The sequence below is a fragment of the Hylaeus anthracinus genome, unplaced genomic scaffold (genome assembly GCF_026225885.1).
Source record: "Hylaeus anthracinus isolate JK02 unplaced genomic scaffold, UHH_iyHylAnth1.0_haploid 11982, whole genome shotgun sequence".
Taxonomy (NCBI): domain Eukaryota; kingdom Metazoa; phylum Arthropoda; class Insecta; order Hymenoptera; family Colletidae; genus Hylaeus; species Hylaeus anthracinus.
Window position 1 is genome coordinate 4,818,789 of NW_026534330.1, and position 22,392 is coordinate 4,841,180.

The 22,392-nt window shown below is 41.3% G+C and overlaps 2 protein-coding genes across 4 annotated transcripts in view; one reads left to right on the plus strand and one right to left on the minus strand.

Moving 5' to 3' along the window:
• LOC128886076 (keratin, type I cytoskeletal 9-like) overlaps positions 1-22,392 on the plus strand; it is a 60,793-nt gene that overhangs the window by 35,644 nt on the left and 2,757 nt on the right. The window lies entirely within an intron of this gene.
• Positions 24-22,392, minus strand: part of LOC128886065 (solute carrier organic anion transporter family member 74D) — a 113,008-nt gene continuing 90,639 nt past the window's right edge. For all 3 annotated transcript variants that reach the window (XM_054140610.1, XM_054140609.1, XM_054140611.1), the window contains 10 exons: positions 21,802-22,184; positions 21,040-21,254; positions 20,654-20,794; positions 19,371-19,493; positions 13,136-13,300; positions 12,154-12,349; positions 11,626-11,776; positions 10,055-10,295; positions 9,580-9,708; positions 24-9,276 (listed from right to left, as the gene is read on the minus strand). In XM_054140610.1, the coding sequence (XP_053996585.1) occupies positions 9,107-9,276; positions 9,580-9,708; positions 10,055-10,295; positions 11,626-11,776; positions 12,154-12,349; positions 13,136-13,300; positions 19,371-19,493; positions 20,654-20,794; positions 21,040-21,254; positions 21,802-22,184 (1,914 nt within the window). In that variant the 3' untranslated portion in view covers positions 24-9,106. The remainder of the gene's footprint in view (positions 9,277-9,579; positions 9,709-10,054; positions 10,296-11,625; positions 11,777-12,153; positions 12,350-13,135; positions 13,301-19,370; positions 19,494-20,653; positions 20,795-21,039; positions 21,255-21,801; positions 22,185-22,392) is intronic.

The following is a 22,392-nucleotide window of genomic DNA, read 5'->3' on the forward strand; positions in this document are numbered from 1 at the left end:
CACACACACACACACACACACACACACACACACACACACACACACACTTGTCATTGATAAAATAAAATTCATACTATAAATTCAATTATATTTGGGTTCAATTAAATTTATACTATGCATTTAATTATATTTATATTAAATAAATTCCACACTTGGTTTTCTACATAAAATATCTTCGGTATGGAAACTCTACTTTAAAGACGGAAGGTTGCTCCAAAATGTCGAGTGGCACTGTATATGAATATATGTATACTTTTTTGTTTAAATATATACATATTCATTTATCTGTTTATATATATATGTATGTATGTATATATATTCTTTCGTATATATATATATATATATATATCTGTAATAATTAATATACACACACGCGCTCGCGCGTTTACAGGATGCGTCGCGAATCGGTCGCGTGTTATCTTTGTACGATTATCACTGAAACAAGGGGGAGGGGGCGTGAAAGATCGCTTCAGTTGTACTAAGGCAATCGGATTTTTCGCTGAGAGAAATGTTCACCAAAATCTATACCGTGTAATTATTTAAAAAATTTCAAATAAAGAGTTCGCAGAAATTTCTAATTTCAAAGGAAAGAAACAACAATTAATATTGTAACTCGACAGGCGATTTGTAGCTTAAATCTTTGTGCTTCGAATTTTATACCCGATGGATACGAAGATATATGTGGACAAAATAACGAGTAATCGACGAGGTGACTTTTTTGTTACATTGTCACAAGCCTGAATCGATCTACATCGATAATTGTTTAACTCGAAAAATCCGACTCGCGCCTGAGATATATACATTTACATATATAGATATTTTGAACGTGCACCTTACAGATTATAGTCGTGTAACCCGGTTCCCGACGCACCCTTTCGAACGCCATAATTATTCGTAAACGCGCTCCACGAAAACGAGCGGGACTTTTATATGCGCGAATTAAAAAATAAACGATCCACGTTCGTTTCGTCAGAGTGCTGAGATCTGCTGAGGGTGTCGAACGACTTTCGTCTATTTGTGGCGTGAAACTAGTAGTCAGATAAAATACTATTTCGTCTTTTTTGTTTTTATACATACATATATACATCATATATACGTATATTAATTCATCAAATTGGGAATGACGATCTGTTACCTACGTTCTTTGTCGTCGCTACGGTTTTGCAATTTAATCCTTTTAAAACGTTGCGTAAATATATATGTGTACTCTTCTGCTATCTATTTTTTTTTTCACCTGTTTTTCGATTCATCGCCACTACTGTTTCCATTGCTATTTTATTCGAGATTCTACGACGAAGAGAAAGAACTGTGTGTGTTTCTAGCACTCTTGAAACGAGAGTTTTGCTACCAGCCGTCAAAATAGTATCTTACCCGCTTCTAGAAACTAGACAACGAAGATTCGAGGAGGATAGACGCGTTTTTCTTCCGGTTTTTAGGCACTTAAACGTCGGGAGTAGTGTTGGGAACCTTAAGGTGGAGGTCCATCGAACGCCTGCTATTTTCTATTTACAGTCTTGATTGAAACGCGTGTTACTGCTCGAATCTGGAAAGATCGCTTCTGAACGATAGTTAGTATGTGAGAAAATTTTCGAATAACTGTTTCGTGTCGTTTACGAAATTTTTCACCCATTTAATGTCCCATATTTATTCGCGGATTTATTCAAATGAAAATTTAATCAGAGGCAATCTCTCCAGGTCCCTAGTATACATCTTCCGGGAGGAATTGCATTTCGACGAACAACATCACGTATCGATTTCCCTAATCCAATAATTATGAAATAAAAATGAAAAAAATCTCGGGTAATGAACAAAAGTTGTAATAATTAAGTTGCAATCACTCTACGAGGTACAGTTTTTTGAATAAATGAATTGCAGCTATTGCACAGCTTGGGGTACAGTGGCCCAAATGAACATCTATTGTTATCAGAATGTTCGAGCACCGTTAAAAAATAATTCCGGCCAAACAATGATACGGATATTGTTCGTCAGAATAGAAAAGTAACCGTCTGTACGCTATACCTAGCTAAAAATAAGCACAAAAGAAAAACAGACGCATTCAGGCCGAACGTATGCAGAATTAATCTGTATCGCATTCACAGACACACACGCGCGCGCGCGCACGCATCGTGCGCTATACCAAAATACAGTTACGTCTCCTACAGAGTAATCGATTCTTTCGATATACAATATAATATACATATTATATATAAAAATCGAAGCGCATATTACAACGGTAATTCGCGACCGCGAACGTTAATTATAATTAATTAGCAATAATCAATAGTCGATGAAATGGTAATGAAACCATAGTAGTAATAATAATATTAATAAAACAGAAATTTATAGTAATTATTAGTACAATATATGCACACATAAAAATGGCATTATATTCGTTCCTCCTTTTTTTTCATCAATTTTTTATATTCCCCGCTCTTCGTTACGTTTATTTATCAATTTAGTCGTTCCTTACGCCTGATACACACGCATACATATTAGGTGCATATGTATAACGTTGGAACAACTTTAACACTTTGCGTTACTTCGACTGGTAGTCCATCCACACTATGATATATTCGTTTAAATTCAATTTAAATATCTTTGCATCTTACATTCGCTTTTAATGACTTTTTACAACAATTTTACACTCGAGATTCAAATATAAAAGTGTGTGTACCAACCATTGCTTAGATAATCACGCGTTGTGTAACATGGATGCGTGCAAATCGGGTTTAACAACCTTCAGACTTATTCCACCGGTGAGATTCTTTAATTTACAACTTAACAATACTTTTTCAGTAACTCTACATGTCCTTGCAATCTTATTTCAGTAATTATGAACCTTATGAAATTAAAGTAATTTGACGTGGTTGAAAGGTCGCGGTATGGACTCGTGCGCATCCGTGTTACGCAGCCCGTTTTGGAGCTGAAAGTAACTTGATCAACCTAAATATCAACGATTTGTGTATTTAATTTTCCTGCAACGTGACAAAGTTGCACCAACGTGGAATTCACAGAACATCCAGTATATATTTCGTCGGGACGTGCGGATACACGCGTGCACGTCGCAAGTTAAAGACTAGCAATGATGGTTCTCTTAAAAAGACTACATCGTAATTAGGTAAAACTGTTTACGCCGCAGACGCAGCTGATTATCCTAGAAGTATATTTATCGATAAATTCTTTTTACTAAAATATAATTATTATGGTATTTCGTGTCACGCCAGTGACCAGTTTTTTTTTTTTTCTTAAAGAAAAAGTTAACGTCTGTTCGAACAGTGAGAATCGTGACAGTGATGGCGCTGTATTGGTGAGTAAATATATTGGTGAACTTTAAATGCTTAAAGAATGTAAACGTTGTGTTCGTGTAATTTATATAATTTATATACGCATTACACACGTGTATATGTTTTTTATAAACAATGCAACGAGTCTTTTTCGATTAAAGAAATGCTTTGAAACATTCACAAGTACATATCAAACGTTAACAAGACGTCACTATTAAAAAGTTGTATGTCTTATATCTGTGGACCATTATCCTGGACCAACGTGTGTGAAGTAAAACACTTCTAAATTCAGTTCACGTAATATCAGTAAAAAACGAAGTAGAAATAGGCAGTAGTTTCAATGTTAGACGAGTCTTTTGATGAATTGGCAGTAACAGTAAACAGGCAGTGTTTCGAGGTTATGGCACCATCATAGGGTCTGATTCTCGCAGTTATCAGATTAGCATGTTCGAACATGAGAGGCAATGTAACAGAGTTCAGATTTGAGCAATACAGAAATCTGAGACACAAACATTTGTCACCCATCAGACGCAACTGGCGCAACATGCAGAATAAAGATCGAGACTCTGTCGCTCCACGCCACGATTTATTTTGGCAATTATTGTACTCTCTTATATTTACAAGGTCTATCATACACGTAATATACAATCATGTGTCGAGCGTTAAAGGCAAACACACAAGTACACCCCAATTCGCTGTCCACCTCGTCGCTTTTCGTCTGAAAATAAAACGGGACTCGCTGGTTAAAAATCCGTATCTCTCCTTCTCTTGTGGTCAGAATACACGGGTAAACTAATTAGCTGTTTCTATCTCAGACTCTCTTATCTTTCTATCTTTCACTTGTACCACTTTCGTCCAACCCTTTGTGATCCAGATTTTCTGATTTCGTTACAATTTTGTCGAGTCCCACTCGACACAGGACTGCAAAGGGTTAATTGAGTACTTCTCGTCGAAAACGACGAAGGTTCTCTGGCAGTAATGAGCAAAATTTTTATTCTACTTTAATTCTATTTTCTACTTTCAGGGATACTGCTCATATATTCAATTGTCTAAACAATATTGAATAATAAATGAGTAACCAATGAAGAAAAAATATGGTTGATATAGTAGTCATCAAAATTTTGCTCATCTCTGATTACTGATTCACGACATTCTTGGAAAATATATATCGTCGTATTTCCCTGAAGAAAAAATATCTCTGACTCTGCGACAGACACATGGAACGATGGCCACTTCGAATCCTATGATAAAAGGAATCGAACCCAAGAGAAGAGCGCATGCACATACGGGCTAATTGTCTCTAAGCTCTGAAAAATAGTTTTTTCATTCAATTGTCCTTAATTGATACAGGCCTGGCCATGAGAGATGTCCGTCCTTTTGATCTCAACTTTAACTCCTTCCTTGACAAAAGATGCTTTCAGAAATTTGTGTGCATTAATGTGTGCCACTTTATACAACTCTGTATATGTAGTTCCATGCAAATACTCTAGAATCAATTTAGCATCTATGTGCAATCATGTCTTGGGTATTCTCGAAATCTCGCCTTACATTATCGTCCGTAATTCCAAGAAACTTCTGGAGGGAGTCTCGAGAGAGTCTGCCAAAACTTCTTACAAGAGTATGCTTTCTGCCCTGATTCAGAATATGAACTCTCTCTAGATGTCGACGTGTGTATTGTAGGAAGAAAGAAAGTCCCTTGACTTGGGAATGAGCTTATTTTCTCCTTGCAATAACTATTGATTGATAAAATTTGTTGTCTGTCCTGAGAAATGCACAGAGATCCGAGAAACTGACGTGTTAAAAGGCTGAATCGGTTCAACGTTACATGCCCTGTGCTTACATGACGTGTGATCGATTAAAATATAGATTATGTTCACTTCGAATACAAAAATACAATTCTCGTTTGGAGATCAACGGGTACGCGGAGGCCATAATCCACCTCCGTGCGATTCTTCTCTTACCGGTACAAGTGCACACTCACGTACATACATACACAAACAAATATAACGTGCACCTACTATGTTTAACTTTTTCAATGCTGTCGTATGTCCAGAAATGGCCAAATTTGAATAATCTTGCAATTTAAATAACATTATGGATATTATAAACTTATTAGAAACTTTCTATCAATTTTTTTTTATTTTTTATTTTTTTTTTTTTGATAAATTGATCACTTCAATACGTACTTGTGAACTTCTTATGAGTAAACAAAAAATATATACATCTCAAACTGAGTAAACTCGTTCTTTTTCGAAGTTGGTTAAACATCAAGAGAGTTGTTATTATTTTCTATATTGCTTTTTCTCGTGTGAGATACGATAATACAAAAAATAGCTTTCCGCGATCGTTCTTTTTCACAATAAAACTTCAACTACACCTGGACAACAGTTAACCATCTAGCAATGTTATTTATACCCTCTTTGTCATTAAGCATCCCGAGAAAGTAATTGATTAATGATTTACATATTCTCATGTGATGATTTTTGGAAAAGAGGATATCCTTTGCTGAAGCTTGAAGAAAAGTCATTGTGTCTCTAAGCATTAATAATAAATAAAATCTAAAATGTAGAAATGTACAATTTTCTAAATTCAAATATATTTTAGAATAAAATTGTTAATTTAGAATAAAATGAGATTTATCCAGATCTGACGAAAAATAGATCTCAACTTCCATTAATTAGACTAATTTAGAAACATAGGATAAACTGTGATATATCAGTCATCCTGCTAGTATGTTCCAGATATACTTCTCATGCCTGTTTAATTAATAGCTCTCCAGTTTTCGAAGTCGTCTGAGAAATACACTAATATTGAAACAAAAATATATTCCCAAATTTTCCAAAAATATATTTCCCGTTCCTCGCTGTATCTTCAACGAGATCAATGAAACCAGATAGTCATGTGTTCAATGCAGAATTGTAGAATAATCAAATGACTTTGTTTGAATAATAGATCTATAAATGACAGTGTAAATATCGTTCTTTAAACTAGAGTCTTGTCAGAATAATTTGAACTTGCTTTTATATCTTCCTGTCAGATTCTGATTGTGAGATTCTATGATAATGGAATCTCCAGTATGCAAACATTTGTTATGTGAACATTCTATTATATGAACCATACAATATGAATCAAAATTTTTCATCGACTAAAATAATTAGTATGTACATGTATTTAAATATATATAGTCAATTATGTATTGGAAACTTGTGTGAACCATTATTCAAACAAAACTCACTTCATTGGGGGATGATTTCATTCACTACAGCCAAACACTTCCCAAAACAAACACAAACGGTGTAGTACATTAGCAATGCCCCTGAATCGAATAATTCGCGAAATTTATAGCGACTAATGCCTACCCTAAATGCGTATCTTAAATCCCACTCTTGTCTTCCCTCTATGCGATAACCCCTTGAAATCTTTTATGTTTTACTGTTCTAATGGGACACAGAAGTCTATTCGCATTGATTGTTCGTCTAACTTTTTCGTCAACGACAACTCGCGATATTTAATTCATCTTCCAAATTCTAATTAAAATATCCAAATATACTCAAATTTCTGAAGAATTGAAAAATCCTAATCTAGCAGACACAAAGCGAAGAAACTGACAGACCAGGACCGGCTCGACAAGAAACGGAACCCGCCATCTATTGGCTGGTTAACCAATCAAAGGAAACCAGCTATTAGATATCACGTCTGTTCCACTGAGCTTTTAGCACTGAGAGAATGAAACGCCATAATAAGTGCCTTTCTCTAACAAACTGAGGAACTCGAAGGGTTGATGTAACTTCCATGGAAGTCCCAGAGTGTCAAGAGAAATCCGTTCCAAAGGAGTCAAGAGAAAATTCGTGGATGATCCTTAGCCACTCGACAGGACTAAGCTGTAAGCCTCTGACAATGTAGCTTCTGAGCTGCGCCTTCAGAAAGTTAACAAACGAACAGGCCAGCCATTCCACGCGAGTCGAAAATGGTGAAGGCTCGAAGCGTTAAAAGCACAGGCGTGTCTCGCGAGTGTGTAAATTGCGTAACCTATTAAAATACAGATCTTATGGCTCCTCGCATTTTCCCCATTACTTCGACCATCGCGTTTCGTGACATCCCTCTTTCCCTGTGTCGCATCCGCCTTAATAATATTAATAATTAACGTTACTCTTTGTTCTCCCTCCCTTTCGTCGTCAAATCTTCTAAAAATATGTCCTATATATATTTCTTCGTTTTCATTCGCTCCCCCCTCTCTCTGTCCGACGACAAATATCATCGACACGCATGCACACATCATAAATCGCTTGTACGTACGGTTTGCCTACGCCTATGTGTATTTGCAGAGTGAAACACGGACGGTAGCGCCTAAGAGAAGCTCACCCGAGTTTGTCGTCGATGTCGATCGTCTTGCGACACAATCTGCCATTTTCAGAGACATCAGAGAATCGAGAACTCCTTCGTCTGCTCGAAACTAACACTTCAATATCATGGTAATTGATAGCGATTGGACAATTCATCGCCAGTAACGTTGACACAGTGGATGTTGAATACTCTTTCGAATGCAGTCATCAACGTGGAAATTGACCATTTTTATGGCGTACAACTCTTTTGATAATGGAAGTCGCTGCCGATGCTAATGAGAAGACAACGCAGGATGTAGACTGCTTATCTGTGATACATACATTTAATTAAGAATAAACAGCCTATCATCTGCATCCCCTTCTACAGCAGTCCTTAGCTTCCATGACTTGCACGGTCCAGAAAAAATGTAGACAAATCTAATTCGTCATATAATTACATCGTACTAAGACTCTGTTCTCATACAAATCTACAGAGTGCTGCCCTGGAACCTTATAATTTTGCAAAACATCAAGGATTGCATTCGAAAGACTCAACATCTACGAATATATTTTCTTCGAGATCCCAAGGAACGAGAGTTTCGAGCGGACAGTAAACCCAATTGCGACTCGAGGCTATGCACACGTACCTAGATTCCCTTGTATACCTCCTGCACGCACACAATACATGCAACACCTCCTTTGTCTTCACTTGCGAGGAAATCAGGATGAATCGCACCGACTGGTCGAACTGGAATGGTTGACGTGTTTCGTTTAGAGGATGCAGACCTCCGTGACGCGCTGAATCGTGTTGATTCGTTCCGGGATCGAGTCCTGGGCGTCCTTGAATTCAGCGTTTTCCTATCCATTCGATCGTCGTCCTCAATCAGAAAGAGTTTTCCAATCTGCAGCGATTCTTTGTTCCTCTAGATAGACTTCCAGAGCTACAGTACTTGCAGGTAGCATCTCTGACAGGCTCTCCTGGGACGAATCGCGTTTTCAGGCCCGAGAAACGTCGTCTTTGATCGTCGATTCTCATCGTCTACCTCGAGTACTACTCTGTTCCAGCTACCCTTCCTCTTCCAACGCGTTCTTCCGGTATTCGTGCTCCAGCGACGCACTTGTCCTACAAGCTAATCTCGACACAGCCTCTTCGGAAACTATGGGCTATCTCCGTGGCCCAGCACCGCCTTCCCTCGACAGTTCGTAATCCGACCTCGTCGTCCTGGTCTCCGTTCAGACTGCGAGAGACAATTTACGTGAGCACCAGTGTTTGTGTTGTCCCCTCTAGAATCTATCCGACGGGCTCGCGATAGTCCTAGTCCCCCGACGAAGTCCACAGACACGGCGAACGCGACGCGATTCGCCAGTCCGACACTTGGCGAGCTTCCTGGCAGCGGGTTGCCTTCGGTTAGGAACAGACTCATGACCGCTTTGTCCCGCCTCGCGACGCGAGATTCAGGCCTGGTTCATGGGATGCCATTGAAGTCGGCCAGAGACTCTTCACAAATAGTCGTTCTCCACCGCCTGCGCGTCCTGGGACTTCAGGTTGGCCATTTCCTCCACAGTACCCTCCTCCACCTCTTGCTCGTCCACGAAGTTGATGCTACCAGCTTTGTACCAGACCACTATATCCACTACGAACGCCAGGACCAGGATACCACCCGTCGTACCTGGTGATCGATGAGAGGATTTTGTTAGACGATTGTTTATTTTGAGGTGGATGAGGATTTAGAAGTAGTGAAAAACGTGAAATGGAGTTCGGACGAAGGAGATGATGTTTGAGAATTTTTATTAGTTAAAACTTGATGTACTAGGACTCTTTTTATCATTCTTGTAGATGTCTTCCCTTTTTGATGAGTGGGAAGACAGGAGGCAAGTTGTGCTATCTAATTTAGAAGCTAAGCAGGTTTAATCGATGATTGTTTTGCATGTTGTGTATATAGGGAATCATGTAGTTTCTTCCAAGCACCTACCATGATAGAACATTCTGAAGATATTCGAGTCGTAAAGCCAGCAGGCGCCCCTTGAGCCGCAAGCGTATTCCCATACGAGACAAGCGGAGTCCACCACAGCACCATAAACTATAGGACACGGAACGTTACCTGGAACCAGAGAACCAACAGATTAGCACGTGGTAAATGCATTTCCTGAAGTCTCCTAGCCATCGATTTATAGGAAACTCTACCTGGGGGGTCTTCTCACTTCACGACTTTGGAAGGTGTGTCATTCTTCGCAACTTTTAATCTTTGCAATTTATATTTAAATAGATAATGAAACCTGTATCATTGATCTTCGAATTTACAAATATTTGTCATTGCTTGAAGAAAGGTAACTCGATGACTGAGAAGCGTTATTCCTACTTTAAACAGCCGTTACGATACAGTATTTCTGAAAGTATGTACAGTTTCGAACGGGTCCAATTAAACAGAGAGCGAAGGAGATAATTACCGAAGAGGCCAATGGCGAACTGTATGAGCCCCAAAGCCATGGCCTTGTCCCGCGGATCCACACACCGCAGGATCAACAGCATGGAGCCCACCTCGCTGGTCGAGTGGATGAAAACGAACACGGAGAACAGGACCATATAAACCCAAAAGTTACTGCACTCCAGCGGGCAGTAACCGATCGTCGCCGTGCTCGTTGTTTCCGGCATCGTTATGTTCGCCCCGATGCACTGGCAGTTGTAAAACTGTAAGTCGCGAAAGCTGGGATTATTAAGGCACGAGAAACGTCGGTGGTAACCATTGGATGACCGTGAACAAAGAGGAGAGGAGAAGGTAGAAATATGAGATACAAATTTCATTTTTTGTATCCTAGGGGTCACAGAGTAATCCTAGATTAGAAAACGAGGGCTTGCGGAACTTTTTGATTTTTAATTTAGGGGCGTTGGCGAACGCGTGGGTAGATAGTATACCACGTTTTATCTGTGTGCCTGGTAGGGAGGGTGGCACAGAATGACTCTAGATAGGAAAGCAAGATGAGAAACTGTGAGGAATTTCTGCTGGCTAAATATTACGACAAAATACTCGATGTGTGAAAATGGTCGATGAAAGTATTTGGGCTGTCTGGAAAGTCCACACCGATTTTTAGTCGGCGATACAGGTCTGAATATATCGGAATGGCTGAAAACAAATAACATGTGTATATTCCTTAACAGGTGGAAAGGTTGTGGAACAAAATGGTACATATATAATTCAATAAATATACACCAAAATTCAAATATGCCTTCGAATTTTTCTTAAAAATAGGCACGAACTTTCCGGACAACCCAATAGAAGGATTGACAATTTAATCGCGAACGATGTATCTGATCTTCGAATTGCGCAAGCAATCCGTGTCGCGCGAAATCCGAACAACTGGAAATGAAATGTGCTCCCGGCGGGCACGTTGAATTGCGAAAGTAATGACTCGCGGCGTTGCGCAATCAATGAAGCATTGTCTCGTCCACGCGAATAACGCGATTTCGCCCATAAATGGCAGAACGGCGAAACATTTCTGGCCTAGTTGCATGCTACTGTCGCCGACAATTACGACCGTTGCTGTTCCAATCCGCTGTACATATCAATATACCTCCCCTGCCGTCCCCTGCTATGACGTCATTCGCCGCGGACAATCGGAGAATGCAATCAACGCGCAGAATAGAGGACGAAGTTATTCGATTAGAATTAGACGCTACGTTGACGTAACGAGACAGCTGAACTGTTCTCGTTTAATCTCGCTGTTTCCTCCGAATTGCCGAGGTAGCAGTGTCGAGCATCGATTAATTACTACCGATAAACTAATTGAAATAAACCTCGATTCTAACTGAGAACAAGGATTCCATTTGCAGTTAGAAAATTAATTGACTCTGTGTTTGGTATTACGTTGATCCGATACCGTTTACAATAATGCACGAATTTTATCTCATCGAATTTAGTTTTAATTTTTGATTTACAGTATGATCAAATGACGAGTGTCATTTAAGTTGAAATTACTGGAGCTTGTTTAGACTATTTCCGATTAATCACAATGTTACTCACCGTAGTCACCTTGCCGTCGAGCACAGTGTAATTCGAACAGCCCGCATGACACGCGGAAAAATAGGTTTTCCCATCAGCACCGCAAATCGGACTGAACTTGTTCCTATCGCAGTCGCAGGTAGCATCGCAGGTCGGCTCGAAACTGGACAATCTACAAGGTGTCATTTGTTAAACTCTAAATACCCCTTCTTAACAAATCCCTACGATATTCATCACTACGCACGATATCACACTTGTATCATCTATGAATGAATATGAATGAATATCTTAATAAACTATATATTTAAAATGTCCTCAAGTGCAATGTTATCGTGGAAACTCTGACGATACAATTCCAAAACACCATAAAATTCCCAGTCTTCGATGGCCCCACAGAAATGACTAGAAAATCAATGATACCAATAATGGTAATTTATGCAAACCGTGCGTTAACCAGTTACAATTAGCCACGGACACGAGGGTAATGCCAATCAATTAACGTTTAATCGAAGAGTGGTAGCCGAAGAAGGTAGAAATTGAGGTTCTTACCCGTTGGAATGAGAAACAAGACCAGCGAAATCGTCCATCGGGCAGCCGATGAACATCAGCACACACATGCCGAACGCGTAAACAACCGCTGTGAAGGCGATCCAGGCTGCGACAAACCTGGCGTTAGGCTTTGCCTTCAGGATAAACACTCCGCTAATTATAATACCCAGACCCATTACTAAAATGCCACCGACACCTGCGAACAAAACCAAAACGAAAGCAATGAGACCAACCCCTCGACTCGTATCACGCAGGATCACCGCTCGATTCCCCGATCGCGTGCAACGTTTCGTCCTTTCAACTTTAATTTTCGTCTCCTGTCGCTCAAAACCCTTGGACACACCTGCTTCGTGCCCATTGTCTCGCATTTCGTATTGTACCAAATTATGCTGAGTCGTGCGATGATATTTGTGATGTCTTTGAAGACAGCAATCACATTGATCCGAGGTAGGGTGTCTTTGGAGAATTAATTTAAGGAAAATGGGTGCAAATACGGGACCTTTTTTGTTGTAAAATGTTTGTGTATATCTTGAAGATTAACAAAAATATTTGTTTGGTTTTATATGTGCGCGTGGTAAAAATGGCCTGGGCGTGGGGTTGATTGAAGGGCCATTTTTCAGAAGTGTAGGATTTGCAGTGATTTTAGCTTTAAAAATAAATATATTAAAATTTCCTTCGAGATCATTATTATGGAAAGTCTGACTTTTCCTCGGACAATATAAACTCTCTTTATAGCCACGAAGTAGAGTATCCATTGAAAAGGGCTGAAAGCGTTACCTTTCATGCTTCATTTATACATTATTGACACAAATGAAGCCACTAATCATATTTATATATTCAAGTGCAATTACGTTATATTATATTACGTAGCAAGAAGTGTGAATGTTTGAGAAACTCGAGAGGAGAGAAGTTGTCGGTCCTGGAGGTCCTGGAGTTGTCGGGCCAGGAGGGACCCCCTCGCGTGTCTATTCGCGAAAATTACCTGAGATCATGTTCGCATGATGAGCTGGCAAGCGAAATTGGCTCTCGAGGTACTTTGGCAGGAAGGTGTAGAGGCCGGCGATCGGTAGGATGTGCAGCACGCTGCTGGCCGTCCGGAACATAAGAATGTCGTTCTTCAACAGCCTCTTCACCGCTTTAGGGAAGTCTGCAACAGGTAGAGAGAAGCTGCGCTGTAGCCGTTGCACCGTGTACAAGCAACGTCGCGAACTCTAACCGCGCAATTTACATGGATGGACAATCCTCGAAAATGGTGATTTTTAGCCACCCCAATAAACTCCTCTACCAGAATTAATTTAGAGGAAACGAATGCAAATCTGGACTTGTCCTTTCATGGAGCGATTACGCGCGCCTTAAAGTATAAAAAAATATTTTTCAGTTGCATATTTGCATGTTTAAAATAGCGCTGTGCATGGATGTTTAAAGGGTTAAGAGGCTGTTAAGAGGCTTTTCGTAAGCAGCTTACTTCATTTTTAATTCATGTGTATGTAACTGATTTTTTGTCTATTCTTTAAGGTACGTAGAAACACTGCGTAAAAGGATAAATACCTCCATCGTTTATGTTTCTATAAACGCATGCTCTACCCTCGCATCGAAATCACCTCATCCGTTAATCCCACTTTTGATTACTCTTCGCGTCAACGCCAAGGATCCTCGCGAAATTGAAATATAATTCAATAAAGGAATTCATCGAGTCTCGTGCCAGATTTCACAAAGAAAAATGGAACTGCGGATACGTCAAAACACTATCTTCCCAACGAAATGAAAAGTACACTTCCTTTTCTGATATTACCGATTCGTCCTCTTCGATCTCCATTTTCCTTTTCCATATCGCAAAACTCGATTCGCAGGATCTCAACGTTCCATTAATGTATGCGTACCAGATTACGAATGGCGAGTTAATCAGTCGACGATCGAGTTTCCGTTTTTTCTTTCTATCATCGGAGGGACACAGAGACACGCGTTTCGCGGAGAGGAAAAGGGAGTAGTCGGCTGGCACGTCTCGCGAGCTCGAAAAACGAGAAAATTGACGTACAGAGGATGGAGGAAGGAAGCTGCAACAACGATAGGAGAACGGGTATCGATCTCTTGACGCTAGCGTGATAAAACTCCTGTCGAACGGCCATGTTTACGTTGATATTTCGAAAAGATTCGCGACAAGTTCCCTCCTTAAAAGTTCGTCTCTTTGCTCGCAATTAAACAGTTATACTCTGCCATACTGTCTACCAACCGGACGGCTCGGTTAGTCTTTGCGTCGGGGCTCTTGTATCTTCATCGGAATTACATCCATTATCTTATCGGCTCGAGATTCTCTGCAACGTTCACGGTGGACATGCCTGGATCTCCATCCTGGTTTGCAACCAGTATTATCTTTATAGCGAACGACCACCGTGGAAAAATTGGATGCTGGATAGAGCGTGGATGAGTCGTTAAATCTTCGTTGCGTATTTCTTTTTGCGCGGCATTGAGCGTGATTTTATGGCAATTTTAATAGCGATTGACTGGGGAAAGCACGAGGAACGTTTAGTGATCGTGTTGAGATATGCGTTATGAATCTTTGGGTTACTTTACTCTCCAGTTTCTTGAGGAGTGGTAAAGCATTTCTCTTCTGTGAATATTCGTATACAGAATTTACGAATCAATGGATGATTGCAAGAATATACTATAAATTGTACCTCTTGCATTTTGAAAATCGTCCTTAGAGAATAGCAAATGAAACCAAACAAGATAATTTCTTCCTCTAAATTCTAAAAATTCAGGACTGGAAAGGACCACGATGTACAGGCTGTAACGTAATATACGAGGCCAATTTCAGGGTTGAATAGCAATGAAACAATGAAGAGGCCTTCGAATCGACTAGAGTGGCAGCGAGAGTGAAAGACTCTCTCTCTCTCTCTCTAGAATACGAAAGGGAAACGACTCCAAAAGCGGAAAGTAAAAAGTAAGATGAGGCATCTGCGGCGCAATTAGACGAACCGTCAATTTCGGGAACGGGTAGCGAAAAAAAAAAAGGAGTATCGGGGCCATGAAACCGGAGAGGGGGTGAGGGAAGCGGAGCAGAGAGAGGACGAAGAAACGATGCACGCGCTGCATCTTCGTGCCAAGGTTCCCGTTCTTAAAACCCTCGGTGGAAACTGGCATTAAGGATGCCTAGGACTGCTCTAGGCTTCCTGGAAGGCCTGGCTAGAGTCGTGGCAACCCCGCATAGAGACGTCCTGCAGACCATGAGTAGACAAACGTGACTAACATTGCGCTCCGTGTATTATCGCGACAACCCTGCAAGCGAGCATATACAGGGTGGCCTATCTCGAAATGCCTCTTCTAAGATCCTTAGGGATGCACAAAGTACCATACGTATGTTTATTACATTCAATTTTTAGTGGAAAATATTTCATTTCTCCCGAATTAAGAAAGCCTCTGAAAATAGTAAATTAAAAATGTAAAAGATTTTCTGAATCTGTTCTTGGTAGTGGAAACAAATACCGCTGAAGCCATTTTCAGATTAAAGCTTCGACCTGGCTAAATCGATGGAAACAAATTGCAACTCCGAGAATATTGTTCAAGCTTCTGGGTGTTCGACCAGCGATTTCAAGCTGGGATCTTCGCGTGCAGCTCGACTTGGGAGCCCGTTCGTATAGGTTCGCCTAGTAATACGCGAATCGCGTGCGTCCACGCGACTCTATTCCCCGGTAACGTCCTATCAAGTAATTCTCCTGCATTCCATGAAGTACCTAGCGACGACTCCGCACGCGGAAGTTTCCACTGAATTGATGGCGCCAATAATTTCAGGATGTTCCGCGGTTTCTAAGACGCGAGGCAATTGACTGACAGTTAGCCTGCGATGGGAACAGGTTTCCACGAAGTTTGCGCAAACCTGAAGCACAGGTGTCTTCCACTTTGTGCATTATTTCCATGAATTAGCTAGACGTCAGTGTTCTTTTTCGCGAAAATGGAATCAAGAATTTCGCTGGCGTCGAATGAATAAAAATACGATGGAAAAGGAAGGTTTCGAATTTGGTGGATTTGAATTTTTGTTTGGAAGGGAAAGAATCAACTACTTTTGTATAATCAAGCAAGTGTTTAAAATAAATATATAATTAAAAAGTGAAGTCCTTTGAAAATATTCATCGAAAGTAATTCACAAAATCCAAAATGCTGTCGTTGTTTACACGAGCAACACTTGAGCTCGGTTTCACTTACGAAAAACAGAAGATAGAAGCCTAAAATCAAAGTAAATATCGAATCCATTTTCAAATATAAATGCCCACAAACAATTAAAAAAAAAATTCCGCTATATAGGAACCATTTTCGAAATGCTTACAGATATTGAGACCCAATTGCTAACATCTGGAACCACAGAGTAAACAAACTTCGAATTCATTCTCGAATTTAAATACCCACGAAGATAATTGAAGAAAATTTGTTTGTGGAAGTGGGTATATCTGGGGATTTCTGGTCTCCCCGTAGCGGCACGTGCACGTAGGAGTAAGGTACGGCGGGTGTGCGGACGCACGGTGCCCCGTGTGTGCGTTAATAATGATGACTGACCGACTGGTGCACTAGGTGGGGCAAGTTCACGGTCATGCGTCGTGCATAGCGCTTGGTAGGCACGCGCGCGTGCATTTCTCCGTGCATATACGGCCGTGTTCTTCTGCGCGCGGATCCGCTCCTCGCGAGAGGGAGACTTATCTCAGCTGTCTCGTGCACCTCGGCCGACATAACACGCGCGACGTAACGCACCAGAAATGCGCCGCGACGCGGGCACACCGAAGCTGCCGACGATTTTCGTGCGACGATCGACAGCCGCGATTCCGACACCCGCCCGTCTGGAGAAAGTGTCTTCTTCTTTTTCCGCGCGGGCCAACTCGTTTTCTGACAGGGGGCTCACTTTGACGCGTTCTACGGGGTGTTCCAGTTGAAAACGAACGCCCCACCGTGGGTTATCGTGGTCGAAACGCGATACTTTGGGAATTTTTAGGGGATTTTCGGAACTTATAACTCGAACGCTTTCGGAATTTCGTGATATGAGAATTGTATGCGAACAAATTTGGAGACTTTGCAGAGTTGTTTGTAGGTGTTTTAGAAGGGTGTATGATTTTTTTTTCATATAGAATTACGTAAGAGTTTGGGAGATAAAGGATGTTGTGTATATGACACTTCTTTCTGAATTTACATTCTAGGGACAGTTTTGGAATTTTATAATGAAGAAACTATGTGTGTCAAAATTTCGAGGATTTGGGCTGTTATTTGTACATATCTCGAGAAGTTAAGTGATTTTTTTCACCGAGAAATATGTAAGAGTTTGGAAGATACAGGATCCTTCCGAGGCAGCTGTTTCCATCCGGTACACCGTGTACACCGGGAATCAATGAATTTGCATATCAGTGAATACACAACGCCCGGCGAAAGTGTTCGTGAAAACATCGTCAACCGTTCGTCGATGATTTCAACGCAATCCTGGCAAACGGGCGGGAGAAACTAGCTAAACATGGTTACAAAGTAGGCGGACAATGTCACTTCTAAACGACGCTGTGCAACGGAGATGCGCTGCAGCGCGTGCTGCACCAGAACGAACTAGTTGCATTATCGATGCTACTCGCGGTGCATTTCGAGCAGCCGCCTCTTTCAGGAGTAACATTCAGTAAAATTGTCGGTTACAAGCGAGAGACTTATGAAATATGCAACAACGTGTCACTGGAATTCCTGATTTATGAATGTTTTACGCTCGTTCTCATTCTGATGCGGTCTCGTTTAAACCTTTTCGAATAACTGTTGGTTTATTAATGCAGGCAGTGTCCGTCGTTAATGAAGTAATTGTTTCGAGATAGCATAGATGCCAAATCAAATATGGTAAAAATTTGAAGCTTTCTACTTTTTAAATGGGATAGATAAGTGAAAAAAATGGAAACGTCGTAGCATGATTTTCACGGCACACATAAGCGGCGCGCTCTGAAAAGAGGACTGAAGACTAGAGACCTTCAAAGAGACCTTCCCCTAATTATTTCGATGGAATAGAGTTGAAAACGAAGAGCTGATCCCTCTCCCAGACTGCACTCTTTTCCCGTCAACTTTTGCTGCGGGTCGCACATGTTGCACGACCTTCGATCCGAAGCTTCCAACGAAGCAGACCAAGAATAAACGGGCGGGAAGGGTCGCCCTTCCGTCGTTCCATAGCGAGGGGTTCCCAGAAAAGGGATCGACTGTGTTTCAGAAAACGCGTTCGGCCGAGTGTTCACGATCCAACGAGCAGACACGCCGACTCTGACCAAATTCGCCATTGACCTTGACTGCCGAGGTTCACGCTTCAAAGATCATCCCATTGGCCCGTCCTTTTCTACCGATCAACATCCGTCGAATGCATAATGCCCTTACTGTTCCTAAAGGAACGCGTCGCGTGTACACACTCCCACCGATGTGGATGAGAAACCAATCGATGAAACGTTCGTCTAACACTTGGACAGTATTTCTGGTTGAGGCAAGTGTTTTTAATTTTTGGGGGAAATTATAGATGTATCGTGCGACCAAGAGTCAATGTCAAAATAGGGTGAAGATAGAGAAAGGTTTCCAGGCGGAAGGAAGAGGCCTACTACAGATCCAAAATTTGTAAAAATTCCAGAAACCTACTATGCTTTCACTTGTAGGTCTTGGCTATACCACCAAGTCCACTCTGCGATCCTTTACGGTTCTACGCCGAGCGGGGGTCGACGAAAACGCATTGAAATTCGAAAACTCGTCAAAGAGTTAACGAAAGGCCTGGACTCCTGGAAGGAGTTAATGCGACCAAGAGTCAATGTCAAAATAAGGTGAAGATAGAAAAAAGGTTTCCAGGCGGAAGGAAGAGGCCTACTACAGATCCAAAATTTGTAAAAATTCCAGAAACCTACTATGCTTTCACTTGTAGGTCTTGGCTATACCACCAAGTCCACTCTGCGATCCTTTGCGGTTCTACGCCGAGCGGGGATCGACGAAAACGCAATGAAATTCGAAAACTCGTACCGCAAAGAGTTAATGGAAGGCCTGGAAGGATCGATGATACTTTTATCTTCTCCGTTGAATCTTCGCTGGGCAATTTCACGGGGCCAGCCACGAGACACGGGCTGAACGGCTTACGGGAAGCCATAAAATCAAATTAAACCGCCTCTGATCCGATGGCTCGTGCTTAAACACCAGCTTCCCTTGACGAACAATTCGCGTCGCAATAATAAATCAGGGCTTACCTCTGAGACTAGGCTTTTTGGAGTCCGGACGTTTCGGCGGCGTTCTGCTCGCGGGCAGTCGCGTCGGGAACGCGAACATTCCGAGGCTGACCAGCACCAGCATGGCGGATATTAGCACCAAACCTGAAACATCGAATTCCATCTCCTTTTTTCTCTCTTTCGCGTTGCTGGGAAGTTTGCTCGGTTGGCGTCAATGGCGTCCGATGGGCGAATTGAAAGGAAAATTTTTGGATGATGGTATTATAGAGGATCGAGTCATCAGATATGCACGGGTGATGAAGTTTCTTGTGATTTAATTTCTGTGGTATTTCGAAATCCTGGATAAGTGAGTCATGGTACGTAATATAAACCAGAGCAGTAGAAGGAGTATTTAAAGTCCGTGAGAGATCTCTTGAAAGTAACCAAACTGATGACTCGATTTTCTGCGAAATTGTATAAAATGGAAAGGAATAATAGGGACCACAAACATAACGACTCCGTATACAATGATCAAAACACGAAACACTCGATAAACGTATTCTTCTTTCTTCGATGTTTCAACCTCCATTCTAGGTACTCGACAGGAAATTTGTATAAGCCCTAATATAATTGCCAGAATAAATACTTGATCGCGTTTCAAACGTTCAAAGAAGAAACAATGTCTTGAATGTCCTGGAGAGCTTAATGACATCTGTTGGCTCACAATCGATGATCGTACAAAGAGAACAACGAAATGTTTCCACAATTTTGTAATCCAAGTATCTGTAATGTGATCGTTTGAACGGTACCATCTGTCGTTAGACGCAGCAGCGTTAGCAACCCAGCTATACCATGATTGCAACTCGACGTACTAATCCTAATGTCCATGACTTTCCCAAGAAGTAAAACGACTGGAAACTCCAGAGACGGGAGTCTCCAGCCACCATTAGAGGTTCTACAATGTTTAGAAGGCTAGAGTGCAAGTATCTTCTAAACTGGCATGCTTGGGAGCTTGTAGTGATTTATATACAAAGCTGGTAACTAATGAGGAAGTGGAAATAATTTTCTAGCAGGTAGACAAAAATTCTACAAAGTTCAGAAGGCTAAAGTCTGAGTGTCTTCCGAACCCGACATGCCTGGGAGCTCACGGTGATTGATGAATTTAGCTTCTACTAATTGACAAGGAAGTAGGAATATCGAACGCCAAAGTGAATATTAAAAGGTGACCTGGGCCCGAGGGAACATTGTTGAGAATGAATGGTAATTACACTTGAAGGCTCCTTATTCTTTTTGTGGAAATAAACAAGCAATGGATTTCAATTTACCCAGCCACCATGCTCCAACCCATCGCGGATCCTTCGGCGTGATTTGCGGATTCATCGACAAATCCGCATAAATCATCGTGCAAAATGAACCCAGGATAAACCCTAGGGCTGGACCGAGGATCCTCACTCCGATGGTAATCGCTGCAACAAAGTATACAGGCATAATGGCGTAATGCGCTATAGTTAATGCTTAGTACAAAGCACTTGATATAGTCGTAACTTTTTTATTTATAGTAACTTTTCTGAAGAGGAAAGAACTTTTTTCAATATTTTTTTGAATTCATATTGTAAAGGGAATGTTAAAAAACAATGTACGTTATTTCATCGCATTTCTGTTCATGTTTTTCTTGGAAGACTGTGTAATCCGAAGACGATCAAATTCTCACCAAAATACAGAGGACTTTCTCTGCTAGCCACGTTGTCATCGATGTAGGGAATCCCAAGGGTGTACACCGCCGTCTGGCCCATGCCAACCCCCAGCAGAGAGACGAAAAATATCGCCAAGACCACCGTGGTGATTTTGCTCTGTATGATCTGCTCCGTCTTGAACTTACCCTCGCAGTAATTCAACGCGTCACCTTGCGCTGTCGTGGACGAGAGCCTTAAATAAAAAGAAAATACTATCGCGTCATCACAGAGCAATAACTCGATCAATTCGATGCAACAATGATCGTATAATAAATATAACACATCGCGAAGTCAAATTGAATTCACTTTGATGAAATAAAATACAACAGAATTCATTTATATCGAATCAAATAAATTTTGATAAAATAAAATACAAACGTTTATTTTAATTAAAATGGCATGGCAGCTTCATCGAGCTTCCATTTATAAACAAGAGGCCAGCAAGCGGTGATTGAACGATGCCAGCGAGTGTCCCACTTAAAAAAAGGTTCGATCGATGGAGAAATGGGTCGGAGAAAATTGCAAAATTTTGAGAGCCCCGTCGAGAGTTTCGCTAAACACCCGTGAAAAATGGTGCTCGATCGGTGTGTCACGATTGCACATGTTTGCTTCGGGAAAATAATTTTGGATCTCGTTTATGCAACGACCCGTGACCGTTTCTAAGCTATTTACCCTATTAATTTAAAATTCTGATATTCGGAGTGATTTTACGGAGACTTTTTAGACGAACTACCACTTACCCGTTCAGCGTGAAGTTCTCTGACCGATCAGGGAGCGTGCAAAGGTAAGCAGGCACGGGGTCGGTGCTGTTCGGGTTCCCGTCCTCGCCCCTCGGCCCGACACCGCTGAAAATCATCTCGTTCTGATGGATCAGCTGTTCACCGAAGATGAAATGGGGCATCGAGCAGGTGAACGAGCTCACCGCGAAGAGGATCATGCCCCAAGCGATCCACTTAGGCCGGTGACCTTGGCCTCCGTAGTACGTGAGCAAGAGAGAGGAACCGATCTGACCGATCTCCGTCGCCGACATTATGATACCGGTGGTCTTCGACTGGATCTGGAAGAGCTTCTCGATCGTCGTGATTACCGAGACGAAGTATGTGTAGTACATGCCTTGGAGGACCTGTAATTATAAAAGCCATTGCTTGTGTATTGTACGATATTCGGTTCGTACGATGTGCTAATCATTTATGGTCCTCTGAGGGGAAATCAAGCGTACTACTACTTGTAACAAGTACTAATACTTATGTGTAGGGAAGTACTTGATTGATGAAACAGAGCACAGTGTCGATAGAGTAGAACACTCTGTCGTTAAAACAAAGTCTGCTGTC